Source organism: Ammospiza caudacuta, chromosome 34 (genome assembly GCF_027887145.1).
Source record: "Ammospiza caudacuta isolate bAmmCau1 chromosome 34, bAmmCau1.pri, whole genome shotgun sequence".
NCBI classification, from domain to species: domain Eukaryota; kingdom Metazoa; phylum Chordata; class Aves; order Passeriformes; family Passerellidae; genus Ammospiza; species Ammospiza caudacuta.
This window is the reverse complement of record NC_080626.1, coordinates 3,758,173-3,778,048: the sequence shown is the minus strand read 5'-3', so window position 1 is coordinate 3,778,048 and position 19,876 is coordinate 3,758,173. Positions and strand designations below refer to the sequence as shown.

General features: G+C 57.3%; 1 protein-coding gene across 1 annotated transcript in view; it reads left to right on the top strand.

Annotated features, from left to right (window-relative positions):
* The first annotated feature begins 1,672 nt into the window (after positions 1-1,672).
* LOC131570362 (liprin-alpha-3-like) overlaps positions 1,673-19,876 on the top strand; it is a 63,163-nt gene continuing 44,959 nt past the window's right edge. The window contains 14 exon segments of the mRNA XM_058822712.1: positions 1,673-1,716; positions 5,068-5,339; positions 7,763-7,864; positions 9,119-9,283; positions 9,890-9,964; positions 10,701-10,808; positions 10,846-10,875; positions 11,508-11,654; positions 12,513-12,659; positions 13,993-14,127; positions 15,223-15,306; positions 16,684-16,815; positions 17,707-17,769; positions 19,049-19,128. Coding sequence (XP_058678695.1) covers positions 5,109-5,339; positions 7,763-7,864; positions 9,119-9,283; positions 9,890-9,964; positions 10,701-10,808; positions 10,846-10,875; positions 11,508-11,654; positions 12,513-12,659; positions 13,993-14,127; positions 15,223-15,306; positions 16,684-16,815; positions 17,707-17,769; positions 19,049-19,128 — 1,499 coding nt within the window. The 5' untranslated portion in view covers positions 1,673-1,716; positions 5,068-5,108.

The window sequence follows — 19,876 nt, the reverse complement described above, 5'->3', positions numbered from 1 at the left end:
TGTGGTCACCTGTGGGTTACCTGTGAGGGGTCATCTCTGTCACCTGGGTCACCTGTGCCACTTCTGGGTCACCTGTGGGTCACCTGAGGGGTCATCTTTGTCACCTGTGGGTCACCTGTGTCACCTCAGTGTCACCTGTGGGTTACCTGAGGGGTCATCTCTGTCACCTGTGTCACCTCTGTGTCACCTCTGGGTCACCTGTGTCACCTCTGTCACCTGTGGGTTACCTATGAGGTGTCACCTGTGTGCCACCTGTGTCACCTCTGGGTCATCTGTGTCACCTGTGTGTCACCTGTGTGTCACCTGTGTCATGTGTGTGTCACCTGAGGGGGGTCATCTATGTCACCTGTGTCACCTGAGTGTCACCTGTGTCACCTGTGGGTTACCTGAGTTGTTACCTCAGTGTCACCTGGGGCGGGGGGGAGGGTCACCTCAGTGTCACCCCTGTCACCTGTGGGCGATCACAGGTGTCACCTGAGTGTCACCTTTGTCACCTCGGTGTCACCTATGGGTTAGGGGCACCTGAGGGGGGGTCACCTGTGTCACCTCAGCGTCACCTGTGGGTCACGTGGCTGTCCCCGGGACTGGGGGGGGGAGGGGTCCAGGTGCCTTTTTTGGGTGGGGAAATGGGGGGTTGGTAACCGTGGCAACCGGACGGATGCGTTGGTTTCCATGGTAACGGGGATGCAGGTAATGGGAGGGGATCCCGTCTCCATGGCAACGGGGTCGGATGGGGTTGGGTCCGTCTCCACGGCGACCAGAGGGGGGGAGGAACCCTAACTCCTGTCTCCATGGCAACACCTATGGAGGGGATGGGATGGTCCGTCGTCATGGTAACCAGGGAGTGGGCAGAGTCCCGTCTCCATGGCAACAGAAGGGGTGGAGGGGCGGTTTCCATGGTGACAGAGGGGATGGGAGAGGGTGATCCGTCTCCATGGCAACGGGGTTGGATGAGGTGGTCCATGGTGACCGCCATGAAGGGGATCCCGTTTCCATGGCAACGGGGGCTGTGATGCTGAGTCTCCATGGTGACCGCCGTTAAAGTGTGGCGATCCCGTCGCCATGGCAACGGTGCTGGCTGATGCTCCGTCTCCATGGCGACACGCAGGGAGGAGACTCCACCCCGTCTCCACGGCAACGCGGGGCGGTTTCCATGGCGACGCGCTCCATCCTGGCACGCGGGGGTGGGCGCGATCCCGTTGCCATGGCAACGCACGATGGGGGGGTGGTCCATCCCCATGGCAACGCGGGGGGCGGGGCCGTCTCCATGGCAACGCGCATGCGCGCCCTCCCCCGCCCCCGCCCGATGACATCACCCCGCGCTGGCCCCGCCCCCCGCGCGCTCCCATTGGCCGCTCGCTTTTAGGCCACGCCCCTCCCTCCCACCCGCCGCGGGGGCGGAGCCAGCGGACCGCCGGCGCGCTCCCATTGGCCGGCGGCGCCGTCAATCAGCGCCGCTCTTAAAGGGCCCGCGCAGCGTTTCGCGGGGCCGGGCCGGGGGGGGGGCCGGTACCGGGGGGGGGGGCGGGCGGCGGCCGCGGGGCTCGGGCGGGCCCGGGGCGCGCTGGGGGCCGGAACCGGAGCGGGGGCGACCGGCAGCGACCCCCCCCCACCGCCGGGGCCCCCCCTCCCCGCCGGGCCGCCTCCCTCCCGCCGTCCGTCCGTCCGTCCGTCCGTCCGTCCGCCGGAGCTGCCGCAGCGCCGCTCGGAGCCCAGGTAGGAGCAGGGCCCGAGACCCCCCGGGACCCCCGGAACCGACACCCGGCAGGCAAAGCCCGAACCCCAAATCCGAACCTCAAATCCGCATCCGCATCCCGAACCCGGCATCGCCATCCCGATCCCATCCCCGCCTCGGCATCCGCATCCCAATTCCGGCATCGCCATCCCAAATCCCATCCCACCTCCGGCATCCGCGCCCCGATCCCATCCCGGCCCCGGCAGCCGCATCCCCAATCCCAAATCCGCATCCCGAACCCGGCATCGCCATCCCAATGCCGGCAGCCGCATCCCCAACCCCGAATCCGCATCCCCGTCCAATCCCGGCCCCGGCAGGCAAATCCCAATTCCGGCATCGCCATCGCGATCCCATCCCAAATCCCGAATCCGCATCCCGATCCCAAATCCGACATCCCGATCCTATCGCTGCCTCGGCAGCCGCATCCCCGATCCCAAATCCGCATCCCCGATCCGGCATCCCCATCCCGCCTCCGGCATCCACGTCCCGCACCCCCATCCCATCCCCGGGCCCGGCCCCGCCGTCCCCATCCCCATCCTCATCCTCATCCCAAATCCCCCATCCTAAATCCCCCATCCTCATCCTCATCCCCATCCCAAATCCCCCATCCCAAATCCCCCATCCCCATCCTCATCCTCATCCCCATCCCATTCCCGGCGTCTCCATTCTACCTCCGACACCCCCATCCCAATCCTGGCCCTGCCACCCCCATCCCCATCCCAGACCCCCAAAATTCCACCCCAAACCCCTCACCCCTCACACCCCATCCCTGTCCTAAAGGCCCCATCCCAAACCCCCCCATCCCAAACCCTCCATCCCAATCTTGGCCTCCCCATCCTAAAGCCCCCATCGCAAACCCAAACCCCCTCAACCCCACCCCAAACCCCATCCTAAAGCCCCCATTCCCCTCCCCAACCCTGCACCCCCATCCCGACCCCATCCCCATCCTCATCCCAAACCCCCCATCCCAAACCCAAACCTCATCCCCATCCCAACCTCTGCACCTTCACCCCAAATCCCCCATCGCCATCCCAAACCCTCCATCCCCCATCCCGACCCCATCCCCATCCCAAATCCCCCATCCCAAGCCCAAACCCCCGTCCCAATCCTGGCCGCCCCATCCTCATCTCAAACCCCCCATCCCAAACCCAAACCCAAACCCGAACTTTGTATCCTCATCCCAAACCCCCATCCCAAACCCAAACCTCATCCCCATCCCAAACTCTGCACCTTCACCCCAAATCCCCCATCCTCATCTCAAACCCCCCATCCCAAATCCCCCATCCCAAACCGTGCACCCCCCTCCCCGTCCTAAAACCCATCCCAAAGCCCCCATCCCAAACCCAAACCCCATCCTAAAGCCCCCTCCCCATCCCAAAACCAAACCCCATCCCCATCCCAAACTCTGCACCCTCATCCCAAACCCCCCACCCCAATCCCAAACTTCATCCCAAACCCTCCATCCCAAAACCCCCATCCCAAAGCCCCCAAACCCCCTATCCCAAACTTCATCCCAAACCCTCCATCCCAAAACCCCCATCCCCATCCCAAACCCCTCATCCCAAACTGTGCACCCCCATCCTCGTACTAAGCCCCATCCCAAAGCCCCCATCCCAAATCCAAACCCCATCCTAAAGCCCCCTCCCCATCCCCAAACCCCATCCCTGAACCCCCCATCCCAAACCCCCCAAACTCCATCCCCATCCTGAACTCTGCACCTTCATCCCAAAGCCCCCATCCCCATCTCAAACCCCCCATCCCAAACCCCCATCCCAAAGCCCCCATCCCAAATCCCCCGTCCCCATCCCAAATCCCCCATCTCAAACCCCCCATCCCAGATCCCCATCCCAAATCCCCCATCCCAAACCCTGCACCCCCATCCTAAACCCCACATCTCAAACCCAAACCCCCCCCCCAAACTCTGCATCCCCATCCCAAAGGCCCATCCTCATCTCAAACCCCCCACCCCAAAGCCCCCATCCCCATCCCAAATCCCGTCCCAATCCTGGCTGCCCCATCCTCATCTCAAACCCCTCATCCCAAACCCAAACCCAAATCGCCCACCCCGAACTTTGCACCTTCATCCCAAACCCCCCATCCCAAACCCCGTACCCCACCCCAAACCTCCATCCCAAACTCCTCATCCCAAACTGTGCACCCCCATCTTAAATTCCATCCCAAGCCCCCCATCCCCGTCCCCATCACAAACCCCCTATCCCTGTCCTAAAGCCCCCCTCCCAAACTGCCAATCCCCATTGCAAACCCCCCATCCCAAACTCTGCACGTCCATCCCAAAACCCAAACCCCATCACAAACCCCATCCCAGTCCCCATCCCAAACCCCCCAAACTCCATCCCCATCCCCAACTCTGCACCTTCATCCCAAAGCCCCCATCCCCATCCCAAACCGTGCGCCCCCATCCCCAATTCTCCATCCCAAATCCCCTCCCAATCCTGGCCGCCCCATCCTCATCTCAAACCCCCACCCCAAACCCCATCCTAAAGCCCCCACCCCAAACCCTATCTCTACCCCTGGTACCTCCCAGTACCCCCCAGTGCCCCCCATTCCATCCCAGTACCCCCCAGTGCCCCCCATTCCATCCCAGTGCCCCCCAGTGCCCCCCATTTCACCCCAGTGCCCCCCATTCCATCCCAGTTTCCCCCATTTCGTCCCAGTAATCCCCAGTGCCCCCCATTGCACCCCCACCCCATCCTCCAGTGCTTTCCAGTGGCCACGTGTGCCCAGGTGCGCCCAGGTGTGCCCAGGTGCGCCCAGGATGATGTGCGAGGTGCTGCCCACCATCAGCCAGGACCCCCAAGGAACCCAGTCTCAGATAAACCATTGATCCCTCTCCCATCCCTTGTATCTCCAGGTGTGCCCAGGTGCGCGCAGGTGCGCCCAGGATGATGTGCGAGGCGCTGCCCACCATCGGCGAGGACCCTCAGGATGGGCCAGGACCCCCAAAGAGCCCAATCTTGTATCAAACCCCTCACGTTGTTCCCATCCTGTTTCTCTCCAGGTGTCTCCAGGTGTCTCCAGGTGTGCCCAGGTGTGCGCAGGTGTGCCCAGGATGATGTGCGAGGTGCTGCCCACCATCGGCGAGGACCCCCAAGGAACCCAAACTTGTACAGTCACTCACGTCACTCCCACTCCATCTCCCCCCAGGTGTCTCCAGGTGTCTCCAGGTGTGCCCAGGTGCGCGCAGGTGTGCCCAGGATGATGTGCGAGGTGCTGCCCACCATCAGCGAGGACCCCCAGAGCGGTTCAGGAGCCCGAGAGAGGTTCAGTCTCAGATCAGACGCTCACATCGCTCCCACTCCATCTCCCCCCAGGTGTGTCCAGGTGCGCGCAGGTGCGCGCGGGCGCGCCCAGGATGATGTGCGAGGTGCTGCCCACCATCAGCGAGGACCCGCGGCGGGGCTCGGGCGCGGCCGAGGAGCCGGGGCTGGAGCAGCTGATGGTGCAGATGCTGCGGGAGCGCGAGCGGCTGCTGGAGACGCTGCGGGACACGCAGGAGGGGCTGAACACGGCGCACCTGCGGCTGCGCGACCTGGCGCACGAGAGGGACCTGCTGCAGCGCCAGCTCAACTGCGCCCTGCCACAGGTGAGGCGCACCTGCCCGGGTAACGCGGGCGGGAAGGGGTTAAACCACGGCGCACCCGACCTGGCGCACGGGAGGGACCTGCTGCAGCGCCAGCCCAACTGCGCCCTGCCACAGGTGAGGCACACCTGGGGGAGGGAAGGGGTTAAACTGGATGTGATGGGGGCAGAGAAGGGGTTAAAGCAGGTGAAATGTGGATAAACCAGGTGTGGTGTGGCTAAAAGTGGGGTTAAACCAGGTGTGGTGTGGTTAAATGTGGGGTTAAACCAGGTGTGGTGTGGGTGTGGTTAAAGCAGGTGTGATGTAGTTAAAGGTGTGGATAAACCAGGTGTGGTGTGGATAAACCAGGTGTGGTGTGGGTGTGGTTAAACCAGGTGTGATGTAGTTAAAGGTGTGGATAAACCAGGTGCGGTGTGGATAAACCAGGTGAGATGTGGTTAAATGTGGAGTTAAACCAGGTGTGGTCAGGTAGGGGTGGAGTTAAACCAGGTGTGGTGTGGTTCAAGGTGGGCTTAAACCAGCTCTGATGTGGGTGAGGTTAAACCAGGTGTGTTGTGGATAAACCAGGTGTGGTCAGGGAAGGGTTAAGCCAGGTGCAGTCAGGCAGGGGAAGGGTTAAGCCAGGTGCGGTCAGGTGTGGGAAGGGTTAAGCCAGGTGTGCTCACGGCGCACCTGCGGCTGCGTGACCTGGCCCATGAGAGCGACCTGCTGCAGCGCCAGCCCAACTGCGCCCTGCCACAGGTGAGGCACACCTGGGCGGGTAAAACCAGGTGTGGTGTGGCTAAAGGTGGGGTTAAAGCAGGTGTGGTGTGGATGGATGAGGTTAAAGCAGGTTTAGCGTGGATAAACCAGGTGTGGTGTGGTTAAAGGTGGGGCTAAACCAGGTGCGGTGTGGATAAACCAGGCGTGTTGTGGGTGGGATTAAACCAGGTGTGGCTAAAGGTGTGCTTAAGCCAGGTGTGGCTAAAAGTGTGGATAAACCAGATGTGATGTAGTTAAAGGTGTGAATAAACCAGGTGTGATGTAGGTAAAGGTGTGAATAAACCAGGTGTGGTGCGGATAAAGATGGGGTTAAACCAGGTGTGGTCAGGGATGGAGTTACACCAGGTGTGGTCAGGGATGGATGGAGTTACACCAGGTGTGGTCAGGGATGGAGTTACACCAGGTGTGGTCAGGGATGGAGTTACACCAGGTGTGGTCAGGGATGGATGGAGTTACACCAGGTGTGGTCAGGGATGGGTGGAGTTAAAGCAGGTGTGGTGTGGATGAGGTTAAAGCAGGTTTAGCGTGGATAAACCAGGTGTGGTGTGGTTAAAGGTGGGGTTAAACCAGGTGTGGTCACGGAGGTGTTAAACCAGGTGTGGTTAAAGGTGGGGTTAAAGCAGGTGTGGTGTGGATAAACCAGGTGTGGTCAGGGAGGGGAGGCGTTAAACCAGGTATGGTACGGACAAACCAGGTGTGGCTAAAGGTGGGGTTAAAGCAGGTGTGGTGTGGATAAACCAGGTGTGCTGTGGGTGAGGTTAAACCAGGTGTGGTGTGGATAAAGGTGAGGTTAAACCGAGTTTAGTGTGGATAAACCAGGTGTGGTCAGGGAGGGGAGGGGTTAAACCAGGTGTGGTACGGACAAACCAGGTGTGGTGTGGTGTAGGATGGGTTAAACCAGGTGTGGTGTGGATAAACCAGGTGTGGTCAGGGAGGGGAAGGGTTAAACCAGGTGTGGTCAGGGCGGGGCTGAACAGGGCCCTGCCACAGGTGAGGCACACCTGGAGGGTTAAACCAGGTGTGGTCAGGGAGGGGTTAAGCCAGGTGCGGTGTGGATAAACCAGGTGAGGTGTCCCTGTGTCCCCAATGTCCCCAAATGTCCCCCCTGTCCTCAGTGCTGTCCCCAAATGTCCCCAATCCCCCCGCTGTCCCCAGTGTCTCAATGTCCCCAATCCCCCCAATGTCCCCAATCCCCCTCAGTGTCCCCAATGTCCCCAATCCCCCCGCTGTCCCCAGCGTCTCAATGTCCCCAATCCCCCCAATGTCCCCAATCCCCCTCAGTGTCCCCAATGTCCCCAATCCCCCCGCTGTCCCCAGTGTCTCCACTGTCCCCAGTGTCTCAATGTCCCCAATCCCCCTCAGTGTCCCCCGTGTCCCCAATGTTCCCAATGACTCAAATCCCCCCAATCCCCCAATGTCTCCTCTGTCCCCAATGTCCCCAATGTCCCCAATGTCCCCAATCCCCCCAATGTCCCCAATGTCCCCAATCCCCCCAATGTCCCCAATGTCCTCACTGCTGTCCCTGTGTCCCAAATCCCCCCAATGTCCCCAACGTCCCCAACCCCCCCCAGTGTCCCCAATGTCCCCACCGTCCCCAGTGTCCCCAATGTCCCCACCGTCCCCAGTGTCCCCAGTGTCCCCTGCAATGTCCCCGATGTCCCCAGGAGCTGGCGGCGCTGACCAAGGAGCTGAACCTGTGCCGGGAGCAGCTCCTGGAGCGCGAGGAGGAGATCGCCGAGCTCAAGGCCGAGCGCAACAACACCCGCGTGAGCACCACATGTCCCCACATGTCCCCAGATGTCCCCAAATCTCCCCAATGGTGTCCCCAGTGTCCCCAATGATGCCCCCGATGTCCCCAGTGATGCCCCCGATGTCCACAGCGTCATCAATCTCTTCAATGGCCCCTCAGTGTCCCCAGCACCCCAGTGGTGTCCCCATGTCCCCAAGTGCCTCCATTGTCCCCAGTGTCCCCAGCTGCTGCTGGAGCACCTGATGTCCCCAATGTCCCCGGTGTCCCCAATGTCCCGGTGTCCCCAAATGCCTCCATTGTCCCCAACGGCCCAAGTGTCCCCAATATCCCTGGTGTCCCCATGTCCCCAGTGGTGTCCCTAATCCCCCCAAGTGTCCCCAGGGTCCCCAGTGCTGTCACCAATCCCCCCAATGTCCCCGATGTCCCTGATTCCCCAATGTCCCCAATGTCCCAACGCTCCCAACGCCCCCAATGTCCCCAACGCCCCCAATGTCCCCAATGTCCCCAATGCTGTCCCCAATGTCCCCAGTGCTGTCCCCAGCTGCTGCTGGAGCACCTGATGTCCATAACGTCCATAATGCCCCCAACGCCCCCAATGTCCCCAACGTCCCCAGTGTCCCCAGCTACTGCTGGAGCACCTGGTGTCCCCAGTGTCCCCAACACCCCCAATCCCCCCAATGTCCCCAACACCCCCAGTATCCCCAGTCCCCCTGATGCCCCCGATGTCCCCAATCCTCCTGATGTCCCCAATGTCCCCGTGGCTGTCCCCAGCTGCTGCTGGAGCACCTGGTGTTGCACCACGAGCGCTCTCTCCGCATGACCGTGGTGGCCCCAATGTCCCCAAATCCCCTCAGTGTCCCCAGTGTCCCCAATGTCCCCGTGGCTGTCCCCAGCTGCTGCTGGAGCACCTGGAGCACCTGGTGTCCCCAATGTCCCCAACATCTCCAACATCCCCAACACCCCCAATCCCCCCAATGTCCCCAATCCCCCCAACACCCCCAATCCCCCCAATGTCCCCAATGTCCCCAACACCCCCAATGCCCCCAATGTCCCCGATGTCCCCAATGTCCCTGTGGCTGTCCCCAGCTGCTGCTGGAGCACCTGGAGCACCTGGTGTCCCCAACATCTCCAACACCTCCAATCCCCTCAATGTCCCCAACACCCCCAATGTCCCCAACACCCCCAATCCCCCCAATGTCCCCAATGTCCCCAACACCCCCAATGCCCCCAATGTCCCCGATGTCCCCAATGTCCCCGTGGCTGTCCCCAGCTGCTGCTGGAGCACCTGGAGCACCTGGTGTCGCGCCACGAGCGCTCTCTCCGCATGACCGTGGTCAAGCGCCAGGCCCAGTCCCCGGCCGGGGTCTCCTCCGAGGTCGAGGTGCTCAAGGCCCTCAAGTCGCTCTTCGAGCACCACAAGGCCCTGGACGAGAAGGTCTGGGGGGGATCTGGGGGGGATCTGGGGGGTCCTTGGGGGGTCTTTAGAGGATCTCTGGGGGTTTTTTTGGGCGTCTCTAGTGGGGTTTTGGGGGGCTTTGGGGGGTTTAAGGTGAGCTGGTGGCACCTGGTGGCACCTGAAGGGATCTCAAGAAGGTTCTGGGGTGACCTGGGGGTCTTGGTGGGGTCTTTGGTGGGGTCTTTGGGGGTGTTTGGGGGGGTCCTGTGGGGTTTTGGGGGTCCCTGAGGGGCCCTTGAGGGGTTTTGGGGGGGTTTCAAGGTGACCTGGTGGCACCTGGAGGTCCCCAAGGGGGTCTCAGGGGCTTCTGGGATGTCCCTGGTGGCACCTGGGGGGGACCTGAAGGGGTCTCAGGGGGGTTTCGGGGTGACCTTGGGGGTCCCTGGGAGGGTCTCAGGGGGTTCTGGGATGTCCCTGGTCACACCTGGTGGCACCTGGTGGCCCTCAAGTGTCCCTGGGGGGACCCAAGGGGGTCTCAGGGGACTTTGGGGTCACACAGGTGGCTCTGGGGACATCTCAGGGGGGGTTCTGGTGTCACTCTGGTGTCACCTCAATGTCACCGTGATGTCCCCCCGGTGTCCCCAGGTGCGGGAGCGGCTGCGGGTGGCCCTGGAGCGCGTGGCCGTGCTCGAGGAGGAGCTGGAGGTGTCCAACCAGGAGGTGGGGACAGCAGGGGACAGCAGGGGACACCGGGGTGGTGGCACCGGGGTGGTGGCACTGAGGTGTCCCCGTGGGCGGTGGCAGGGGTGACGCCCACTGTGGTGCTTTGGAGGGTGACATCTGTGCCGTGTCCCTGTGTCACCTGGGGGTGGCGCTGTCTCCTTGTCCCTGTGTTTGTCCCCTCCCTGTCCCCCACGTCCCTGTCCCTGAGGTGGCACTGTCCCCATGTCCCTGTCCCCATGGGCCTGAGGGTGACACTGTTCCCATGTCATTGTCATTGTCCCCGCAGCTGCTGTCCCTCTGTGAGCAGCTGTCCCTGTCCCTGGGGTGACAGATGTCCCTGTCCCTGTCGGTGACACTGTCACTGTGATTGTCACCGTCCCCATGTCACTGTCACTGTCCCCACAGTCGCTGTCCCTGCGGGAGCAGCTGTCCCTGTCCCCATTGAGGCGACACTGTCACTGTCACTGTCCCCATTGTCCCCACAGTCGCTGTCCCTGCGGGAGCAGCTGTCCCTGTCCCCATTGAGGCGACACTGTCACTGTCACTGTCCCCATTGTCCCCACAGTCGCTGTCCCTCCGGGAGCAGCTGTCCCTGTTGGTGACACTGTCCCTGTCCCTGTCCCTGTCCCCATTGTCCCCACAGTCGCTGTCCCTGCGGGAGCAGCTGTCCCTGTCCCTGTTGGTGACACTGTCCCTGTCCCTGTCCCTGTCCCTGTCCCCATTGTCCCCACAGTCGCTGTCCCTGCGGGAGCAGCTCTCTCGGCGCCGCTCGGGCCTGGAGGACGCGGCCACCGACGGGGACAGCGCGGTGAGGGGACAGCGGGGACACCGGGGGGGGGGGGTCAGGGGTCACGGGGGGGACACCGGGGAGGTCAGAGGGGTCAGGGGACACCAATGGTGAGGGGACAGTGGGGACACTGGGGGGGCTTCAGGGGACATTGATGGGGACAGTGAGGGGACAATGGGGGGGACACTGGGGGGGTCAGAGGGGACAATGGGGACACCGGGGGGGGGGGGGGGGGGTCAGACGGGGTCACCAATGGGGACAGCGCAGTGAGGGGACGATGGGGACATGGGGGGGGGAACAATGGGGGGAGGTCAGGGGTCATTGATGGGGACAGTGAGGGGACAATGGGGACACTGGGGGGGACACTGGGGGGAGGTCAGGGGTCATTGATGGGGAGAGTGAGGGGACAATGGGGGGACACGGGGGGGGGGGCGTTAGGGGTCACTGGGGACATTGAGGGGACAATGGGGACACTGGGGGGGACACCATGGTAAGGGGACACTGGGGACAGTGGGGACACTGGCGGGGGGACACTGAGGGGGTTCAGGGGTCACTGGGGGGGGGTCAGGACCCACCAATGGGGACATTGAGGGGACAATGGGGACACTGGGGGGGGTCAGGAATCACCCAATGGGGACACTGGGTGACACTGGGGGGGTGTGGTCAGCAGAGCTGTCCTGGTGGGTCAGGGGTCAGAGGTCAGGGGTCAGAGGTCAGGGGTCAGGGGTCAGAGGTCGCGCTGTCTGTCCCCAGGCGGAGCTGGAGGCGTCGCTGGGCCGGCAGCGCGTGGCCGCCCTGTGCCGCCAGCTGGGCCGGCTGCAGGACGAGGCCAACGCCGCCCAGAGGGAGCTGGCCCGGGCCCACGAGGCGGGCGCCAAGCTCCAGAGGGACCTCAAGGAGGTGAGGACGGGGTGAAATGGTGAAAAATGGTGAAAAAATGGCGAAAAACGGTGAAAAAAGGGGAAAAAATGGTGAAAAAATGGTGAAAAAACGGTGAAAAAATGGCGGAAAACCAGCTAAAAATGGGAAAATGGCCCAAAGTGGGATCTGGCCCGGGCCAAGCTCCAGAGGGACCTCAGGGAGGTGAGGACGGGGTGAAATGGGGAAAAAACGGGGAAAAAAACATGAAAAAATGGCGAAAAACGGTGAAAAAACTGCCCAAACTGGGATGATGTCCCCAATGTCCCCAATCCCTCTGAGTGTCCCCAATGTCCCCACTGTCCCCAAGTGTCCCCGTTGTCCCCAATGCCCCCAACGATGTCCCCATTGATGTCCCCAGGCGCTGGCACAGCGCGAGGACATGGAGGAGCGCATCACGACATTGGAATGGCCCCATTGTCCCCAATGTCCCCAATGTCCCCAATGTCCCTAATCCCTCTGAGTGTCCCCAATGTCCCCAATGTCCCCAGTGATGTCCCCATTGTCCCCAATGTCCCCAATCCCCATAATCTCCCCAATGTCCCCAGTCCTCTCAATGTCCCCAATCCCCCCAATGTCCCCAGTGCTGTCCCCGCTGCCCTCACTGCCTCCATTGTCCCCAATCCCTCTGAGTGTCCCCAATGTCCCCATTGTCCCCAACACCCCCAATGTCCCCAGTGATGTCCCCATTGACCACAGTGTCCCCAATGCCCCCAATGCCCCCAATGCCCCCAACGCCCCCAATGTCCCCAATGTCCCCGATGCCCCCGATGCCCCCAATGTCCCCGACGCCCCCGATGTCCCCAGTGTCCCCACTGATGTCGCCGCTGTCCCCAACAGGCGCTGGCGCAGCGCGAGGACATGGAGGAGCGCATCACGACGCTGGAGCGGCGCTACCTGAGCGCGCAGCGCGAGGCGACCTCGCTGCACGACGCCAACGACCGGCTGGAGAACGAGCTGGCCAGCAAGGAGAGCCTGTACCGGCAGGTGACACACCTGGGGACACCTGGGGACACACCTGGGGACACCTGGGACACACCTGGGGACACCTGGGATACACCTGGGATAGAGGGGACACAGCTGGAGAAGGAGCTGGCCAGCAAGGAGAGCCTGTACCGGCAGGTGGGACACCTGGGGACACACCTGGGGACACCTGGGGACACCTGGGGACACACCTGGGGACACCTGGGATAGAGGGGACACACCTGGGATAGAGGGGACACAGCTGGGATAGAGGGGACACAGCTGGAGAACGAGCTGGCCAGCAAGGAGAGCCTGTACAGACAGGTGGGACACCTGGGGACACCTGGGGACACCTGGGATACACCTGGGATAGAGGGGACACAGCTGGAGAAGGAGCTGGCCAGCAAGGAGAGCCTGTACAGACAGGTGGGACACCTGGGGACATTGGGGACACACCTGGGGACACCCCTGAGATACACCTGAGATAGAGGGGACACAGCTGGGGACAATGGGGACACACCTGAGCACAGCAAAGATAAATGGGACACACCTGGGATAGAGGGGACACACCTGGGACACACCTGGGGACACACCTGGGGACACACCTGGGCACACCTTGGTGTCCCCATTGATGTCCCCACCACCGGTTGATGTTGTCCCCTCCCCATCCTTGTCCTTCACCCAATGTCCCCCCCAAATCCAATGTCCCCAACGCCCCCAACGCCCCCAATGTCCCCAATGTCCCCAATGTCCCCAATCCCTGTCAGTGTCCCCAGTGTCCCCAATGTCCCCAATGTCCCCAAATGTCCCCAGAGCGAGGAGAAGGGCCGGCAGCTGCAGGAGTGGCTCAAGGACACCTGACATCCCTGATGTCCCAATGTCCCCGACACCCCCAATGACCCCAATGTCCCCAGTGTCCCCAATGTCCCCAATGTCCCCGATGTCCCCAGTGTCCCCAACGTCCCCAGTGTCCCCAATGTCCCCAATGATGTCCCCAGACCGAGGAGAAGGGCCGGCAGCTGCAGGCGTGGCTCGAGGACACCTGACATCCCTGATGTCCCAATGTCCCCAATGTCCCCCATGTCCCCAACGCCCCCAATGACCCCAATGTCCCCAATGTCCCCAATGTCCCCAATCCCTGTCAGTGTCCCCAGTGTTCCCAATGTCCCCAGTGATGTCCCCAGAGCGAGGAGAAGGGCCGGCAGCTGCAGGCGTCGCTGGAGACACCTGACATCCCTGATGTCCCAATGTCCCCAATGACCCCAATGTCCCCCATGTCCCCAACGCCCCCAATGTCCCCAACGCCCCCAATGACCCCAAGCCCCCCAATGTCCCCAATGTCCCCAAATGTCCCCAGAGCGAGGAGAAGGGCCGGCAGCTGCAGGAGTGGCTCGAGGACGCCAAGGCCAAGCTGCAGCTGACCCTGCAGAAAGCCGAGACGCTGCCCGAGATCGAGGCCCAGCTGGCCCAGAGGGTGGCGGCGCTCACCAAGGTGGGGCTGGGGGCGGATTGGGGGGTCCTGGGGGGGATCTGGGGGGGTCTTGAGGGGCTTTGGGGGGGATTTGAGGGAGTTTTGGGGGGATTTGGGGGGGATTTGAGGGAGTTTTGGGGGGATTTGGGGGACTTTTGGGGGGATTTGAGGGAGTTTTGGGGGGATTTGAGGATCTTGAGGGGATTTGGGGGGGATTTGGGGGGGTCCCGGGGGGGATCTGGGGGGGTCTTGAGGGGCTTTGGGGGGGATTTGAGGGAGTTTGGGGGGATTTGGGGGAGATTTGAGGGAGTTTTGGGGGGATTTGGGGGACTTTTGGGGGGATTTGGGGGGGGATTTGAGGGAGTTTTGGGGGCATTTGAGGGTCTTGAGAGGATTTGGGGGGGATTTGGGGGGGTCCCGGGGGGGGTTTGAGGTGGTCTTGAGGGGCTTTGGGGGAGACTTGAGGGAGTTTTGGGGGGATTTGGGGGAATTTTTTGGGGGTCTTGAGGGGATTTGGGGGAGTTTTTGGGGGCATTTTGGGGCATCAAGGGGGGATTGGGGGGAATTTGGGGGAGATTTGGGGGAGATTTGGGGGGTCCTGGGGGGCTCCCAGAGGGGTTTGGGGTGGTCTTAAAGGGTTTTGGGGGGATTTGGGATGGATTTGACGGAGTTTTGGGGGGGATTTGGGGGAATTTTTGGGGGTCTTGAGGGGATTTGGGGGAGTTTTGGGGGGGTGGGTTTGGAGGGGATTTGGGGGGTCCTAGGGGGGTTTGGGGGGGGGGATTTGGGGGAGTTCGGGGGGATTTAGGGGGGTTTTGAGGGGATTTGGGGGAGTTTAGGGGGGTCTTGAGGGGGTTTGGGGGGCAATTGGGAGAGTCCTGAGGGAAATGTCCCCCCCAACGTCCCCAAATGTCCCCCAATGTCCCCAACATCCCCAATGTCCCCAATCACCCAAATGTCCCCATTGTCCCCAATGTCCCCAAATGTCCCCAATGTCCCCAAATGTCCCCAATGTCCCCAATCCCCCCATTGTCCCCAATGTCCCCAATGTCCCCAAATGTCCCCAATGTCCCCAAATGTCCCCAAATGTCCCCAATGTCCCCAATGTCCCCCCAGGCCGAGGAGCGCCACGGGAATTTCGAGGAGCGTTTGCGGCAGCTCGAGGCCCAACTGCAGGAGAAGAACCAGGAGCTGCAGAGGGTGCGCACCCCGAAAACGGGAACCCCAAAAAACGGGAAATCCTAAAAAATGGGAAATCCTAAAAATGGGAACCGCAAAAAATGGAAACCCCAAAAAAAGGGAAATCCTAAAAAATGGGAAATCCTAAAAAATGGGAAATCCTAAAAATGGGAACCCCAAAAATGGGAAATCCTAAAAAATGGGAAATCCCAAAAATTGGAAACTTCAAAAATGGGAACCCCAAAAATGGGAAATCCCAAAAATTGGAAATCCCAAATTCAGACACCCCAAAACTGGGAAACCTCAAAAAATGGGAAATCCCAAAAAATGGGAACCCCAAAAAACGGGAACCCCAAAAAACGGGAAATCCTAAAAAATGGGAAATCCCAAAAATTGGAAATCCCAAAAATTGGAAACTTCAAAAATGGGAACCCCAAAAATGGGAAATCCCAAAAATTGGAAATCCCAAATTCAGACACCCCAAAACTGGGAAACCTCAAAAATTGGAAATCCCAAAAAATGGGAACCCCAAAAAACGGGAACCCCAAAAAACGGGAACCCCAAAAAACGGGAAATCCTAAAAAATGGGAAATCCCAAAAATTGGAAATCCCAAAAATTGGAAACTTCAAAAATGGGAACCCCAAAAATGGGAAATCCCAAAAATTGGAAATCCCAAATTCAGACACCCCAAAACTGGGAAACCTCAAAAAATGGGAAATCCCAAAAAATGGGAACCCCAAAAAACGGGAAATCCTAAAAAATGGGAAATCCCAAAAATTGGAAATCCCAAAAATTGGAAACTTCAAAAATGGGAACCCCAAAAATGGGAAATCCCAAAAATTGGAAATCCCAAATTCAGACACCCCAAAACTGGGAAACCTCAAAAATTGGAAATCCCAAAAAATGGGAACCCCAAAAAACGGGAACCCCAAAAAACGGGAAATCCTAAAAAATGGGAAATCCCAAAAATTGGAAATCCCAAAAATTGGAAACTTCAAAAATGGGAACCCCAAAAATGGGAAATCCCAAAAATTGGAAATCCCAAATTCAGACACCCCAAAACTGGGAAACCTCAAAAATTGGAAATCCCAAAAAATGGGAACCCCAAAAATGGGAAATCCTAAAAAGGGGACACCCCAAAAATGGGGACACCCCAAATCCAGGAACCCCAAAAAACAGAAAACCCCGAATTCGAGCACCCCAAATCTGAGCACCCCAAAATTTCAGTGGGGTCCCCCCGAACATTTCACCGCACCCCAAAACCCATTAAAATTCCATTTTCCCCCCATTTTTCGTGCTACAAACACGGGGTTTTCGATGCTCCCCCGCGTTGAAATTTTTTGGGGACCCCCCCCCGATATTTTGGGGACCCCCGGTGGAATTTTGGGGTCCCCCAGGCGCGGCAGAGGGAGAAGATGAACGACGAGCACAACAAGCGGCTCTCGGAGACGGTGGATCGGCTGCTGAGCGAGAGCAACGAGCGCCTCCAGCTGCACCTCAAGGAGAGGATGGGGGCCCTGGAGGAGAAGGTGCGCACCCCCAAATTGGGGAGGGGGCTCGGACGAAATCTGGGGGGTCCTGGGAGAAATTTGGGGGGTCCCAGGTGGATTTTGGGGGGTCCTGGGGGCTCTGAAATGGCTCCGGCTGCAGCTGAAGGAGAGAGTTGGGAGCAGCCCAAAACTGGGGAGGGGTCTGGGAAAAAATTGGGGGGTCCTGGAAGGGATTTGGGGGGTCCTGGAGGGGATTTGGGGGGTCCTGGAAGGGATTTGGGGGGTCCTGGAGGGGTTTTGGGGGTCCTGGGTGGGATTTGGGGGAGTTTTGGGGGTCCTGGGTGGGATTTGGGGGAGTTTTGGGGGGTCCTGGGCGGCTCCAGCTGCACCTCAAGGAGAGGATGGGGGCCCTGGAGGAGAAGGTGCGCACCCCCAAACTGGGGAGGGGGCTCGGACGACATTTGGGGGGTCCTGGGAGAAATTTGGGGGGTCCCAAGTGGATTTTAGGGGGTTTTAGGGGGATTTTGGGGGGTCCCAAATGGTTTTTGTTGCACCTCGAGGAGGGGAGGGGGGTCCTGGAGAGGAATTTTTGGGGCACCCCAAAATTGGGGAGGGGTCTGGAGGGTCCTGGGGGGATTTTGGGGGGTCCCAGGTGGATTTTGGGGGGTTTTGGGGGGTCCTGGATGGGATTTGGGGGAATTTTGGGGGGTCCCAGATGGAATTTGGCAGCTCCTGGGGATTTTTTGGGGGGTTTTTTTGGAGGGAATTTTGGGATTTTTTGGGGGTTTTTTGGGATTTTTTTGCGGTTTTTTTGGAGGGAATTTTGGGATTTTTTTGGGTTTTTTGGGATTTTTTGGGTTTTTTTGGAGGGAATTTTGGTTTTTTTTTTTTTGATTTTTGGGGTCCCCCCCTGATTTTCCTCCTCTCCAGAATTCGCTGAGTGAAGAAATCGCCAACATGAAGAAAATGCAGGACGAGCTCCTGCTGAACAAGGTGGGAATTTAGAATTTTGGGGAGATTTTATTTTATTTTATTTTATTTTATTTTATTTTATTTTATTTTATTTTATTTTATTCTATTCTATGCTATTTTATTCTATATTTTTATTTTACTTTATTTTCTTTTATTTTACTTTATTTTATTTTACTTTATATTTTTATTTTACTTAATTTTATTTTACTTTATTTTACTTTATTTTATTTTGCTTTATTTTATTTTACTTTATTTTATTTTACTTTATATTTTACATTATATTTTTATTTTACTTAATTTTATTTTACTTTATTTTACTTCATTTTAATTTATTTTACTATATTCTATATTTTTATTTTACTTTATTTTACTTTATTTTATTTTACTTTATTTTAATTTATCTTACTTTATTCTATATTTTTATTTTACTTTATTTTATTTTGCTTTTTTTACCTTATTTTACTTTGTTTTATGTTATTTCATTTTCTATTTCTTTTTATTTTCTTTCATTTCATTTCATTTTATTTCATTTCATTTTATTTCATTTCATTTTTATTTTATTTTATTTTATTTCATTTCATTTAATTTCATTTTTTTAATTTGATTTTTTTATTTTTTTATTTTAATTTCAGTGGTTTCTTTTAAATTTTATTTTATTTTGGGGAGGTTTTTTGGGGGGGAATTTGGGGGATTTTTTGGGGGGGATTTTTTTTTATTTTTTGGGGTTTTAAAAAAGTTTTGGGGATTTAATTTTTTTTAATTTTGGGAGATTTTGGGGGGATTTTTTGTGATATTTTTGCAATTCTTTTTTTTTATTTTTTTCAGAATTTTTTTTTTTAATTTTTTCAGGGGTTTTAGGAGAGTTTTGGAGTTTTTTGAGGGGATTTTTTGGGGTTTTTTGGGCAGATTTGGGGTAATTTGGGGGGAATTTTGGGTGAAATTCAGAGAGGAATTTTGGTAAATTTTGAACAGATTTTGAGAAATTTTTTTTGTGAATTTTTGTGGAATTTTGGCTGCAATTCGGGGAGGAATTTGGATAAATTCTGAGCAGATTTTGAGAAAATTTTTTGTTGAATTTTTGGTGGAATTTTGAACGGATTTGGAAAAATTTGGGGAGGATTTTTGGATGGACTTTGGAGGAATTTCGGGACATTTTTTTGCTTGGATTTTGGGACTTTTTTGGGATCAATTCAGATTTTTCCCAATGCTGACCCCAATTCCCACCGGGGGTCCCCAGCGCTGAATCCCAAAATTCCCCAAATTCCCCAAAATTCCCCAAAATTGCCGGATTTGCCCCCAGGAGCAGCTGCTGGCGGAGATGGAGCGGATGCAGCTGGAGCTGGAGCAGCTCCGGGGCCGGCCCGGCTCCTCCTACTCCAGGTACCCCAAAAACCCCAAAAATCACCCCAAAAACCCCCAAAAATAACCGAAAAATAACCCCAAAACTGCCCCAAAATAACAAAAATAATCCCCCCAAAAATCCCCCAACACTGCGCCAAAACTCCCCTGAAATAACCCCAAAACTCCCCCAAAATAACCAAAAAATAATCCTTAAAATAACCCCAAAATAATCCTTAAAATAAACCAAAAATAACCTCCAAAAATCCCCCAAATAACCCCAAAAACCGCCCCGAAACCACCCCGGCTCCTCCTACTCCAGGTACCCCAAAAACCCCAAAAATCACCCCAAAAACCCCCAAAAATAACCGAAAAATAACCTTAAAATAACCCCAAAACTGCCCCAAAATAACAAAAATAATCCCCCCAAAAATCCCCCAAAATAACCCCTGAAATAACCCCAAAATAACCCCAAAACACCCCCAAAATAACCAAAAAATAACCTTAAAATAACCCCAAAATAATCCCTAAAATAAACCAAAAATAACCTCAAAATCACCCAAAAACCACCCCAAAATTACCACAAAAATAACCCCAAAACTCCCCCAAAATAACCCCAAATCCCCCCTAAATCCCCTCGAGCCACCCCCAAACCCCCCAAACCCCCCAAAATTTCCTCCCCGAACCCCCCAAAACCTCCCCAGAACCCCCTCAACCCCCCTAAAATCCCCCCCAAAATTCCCCCAAATCCCCCCAAAACACCCCAAAAACTCCCCCAAGCCCCCAAAAT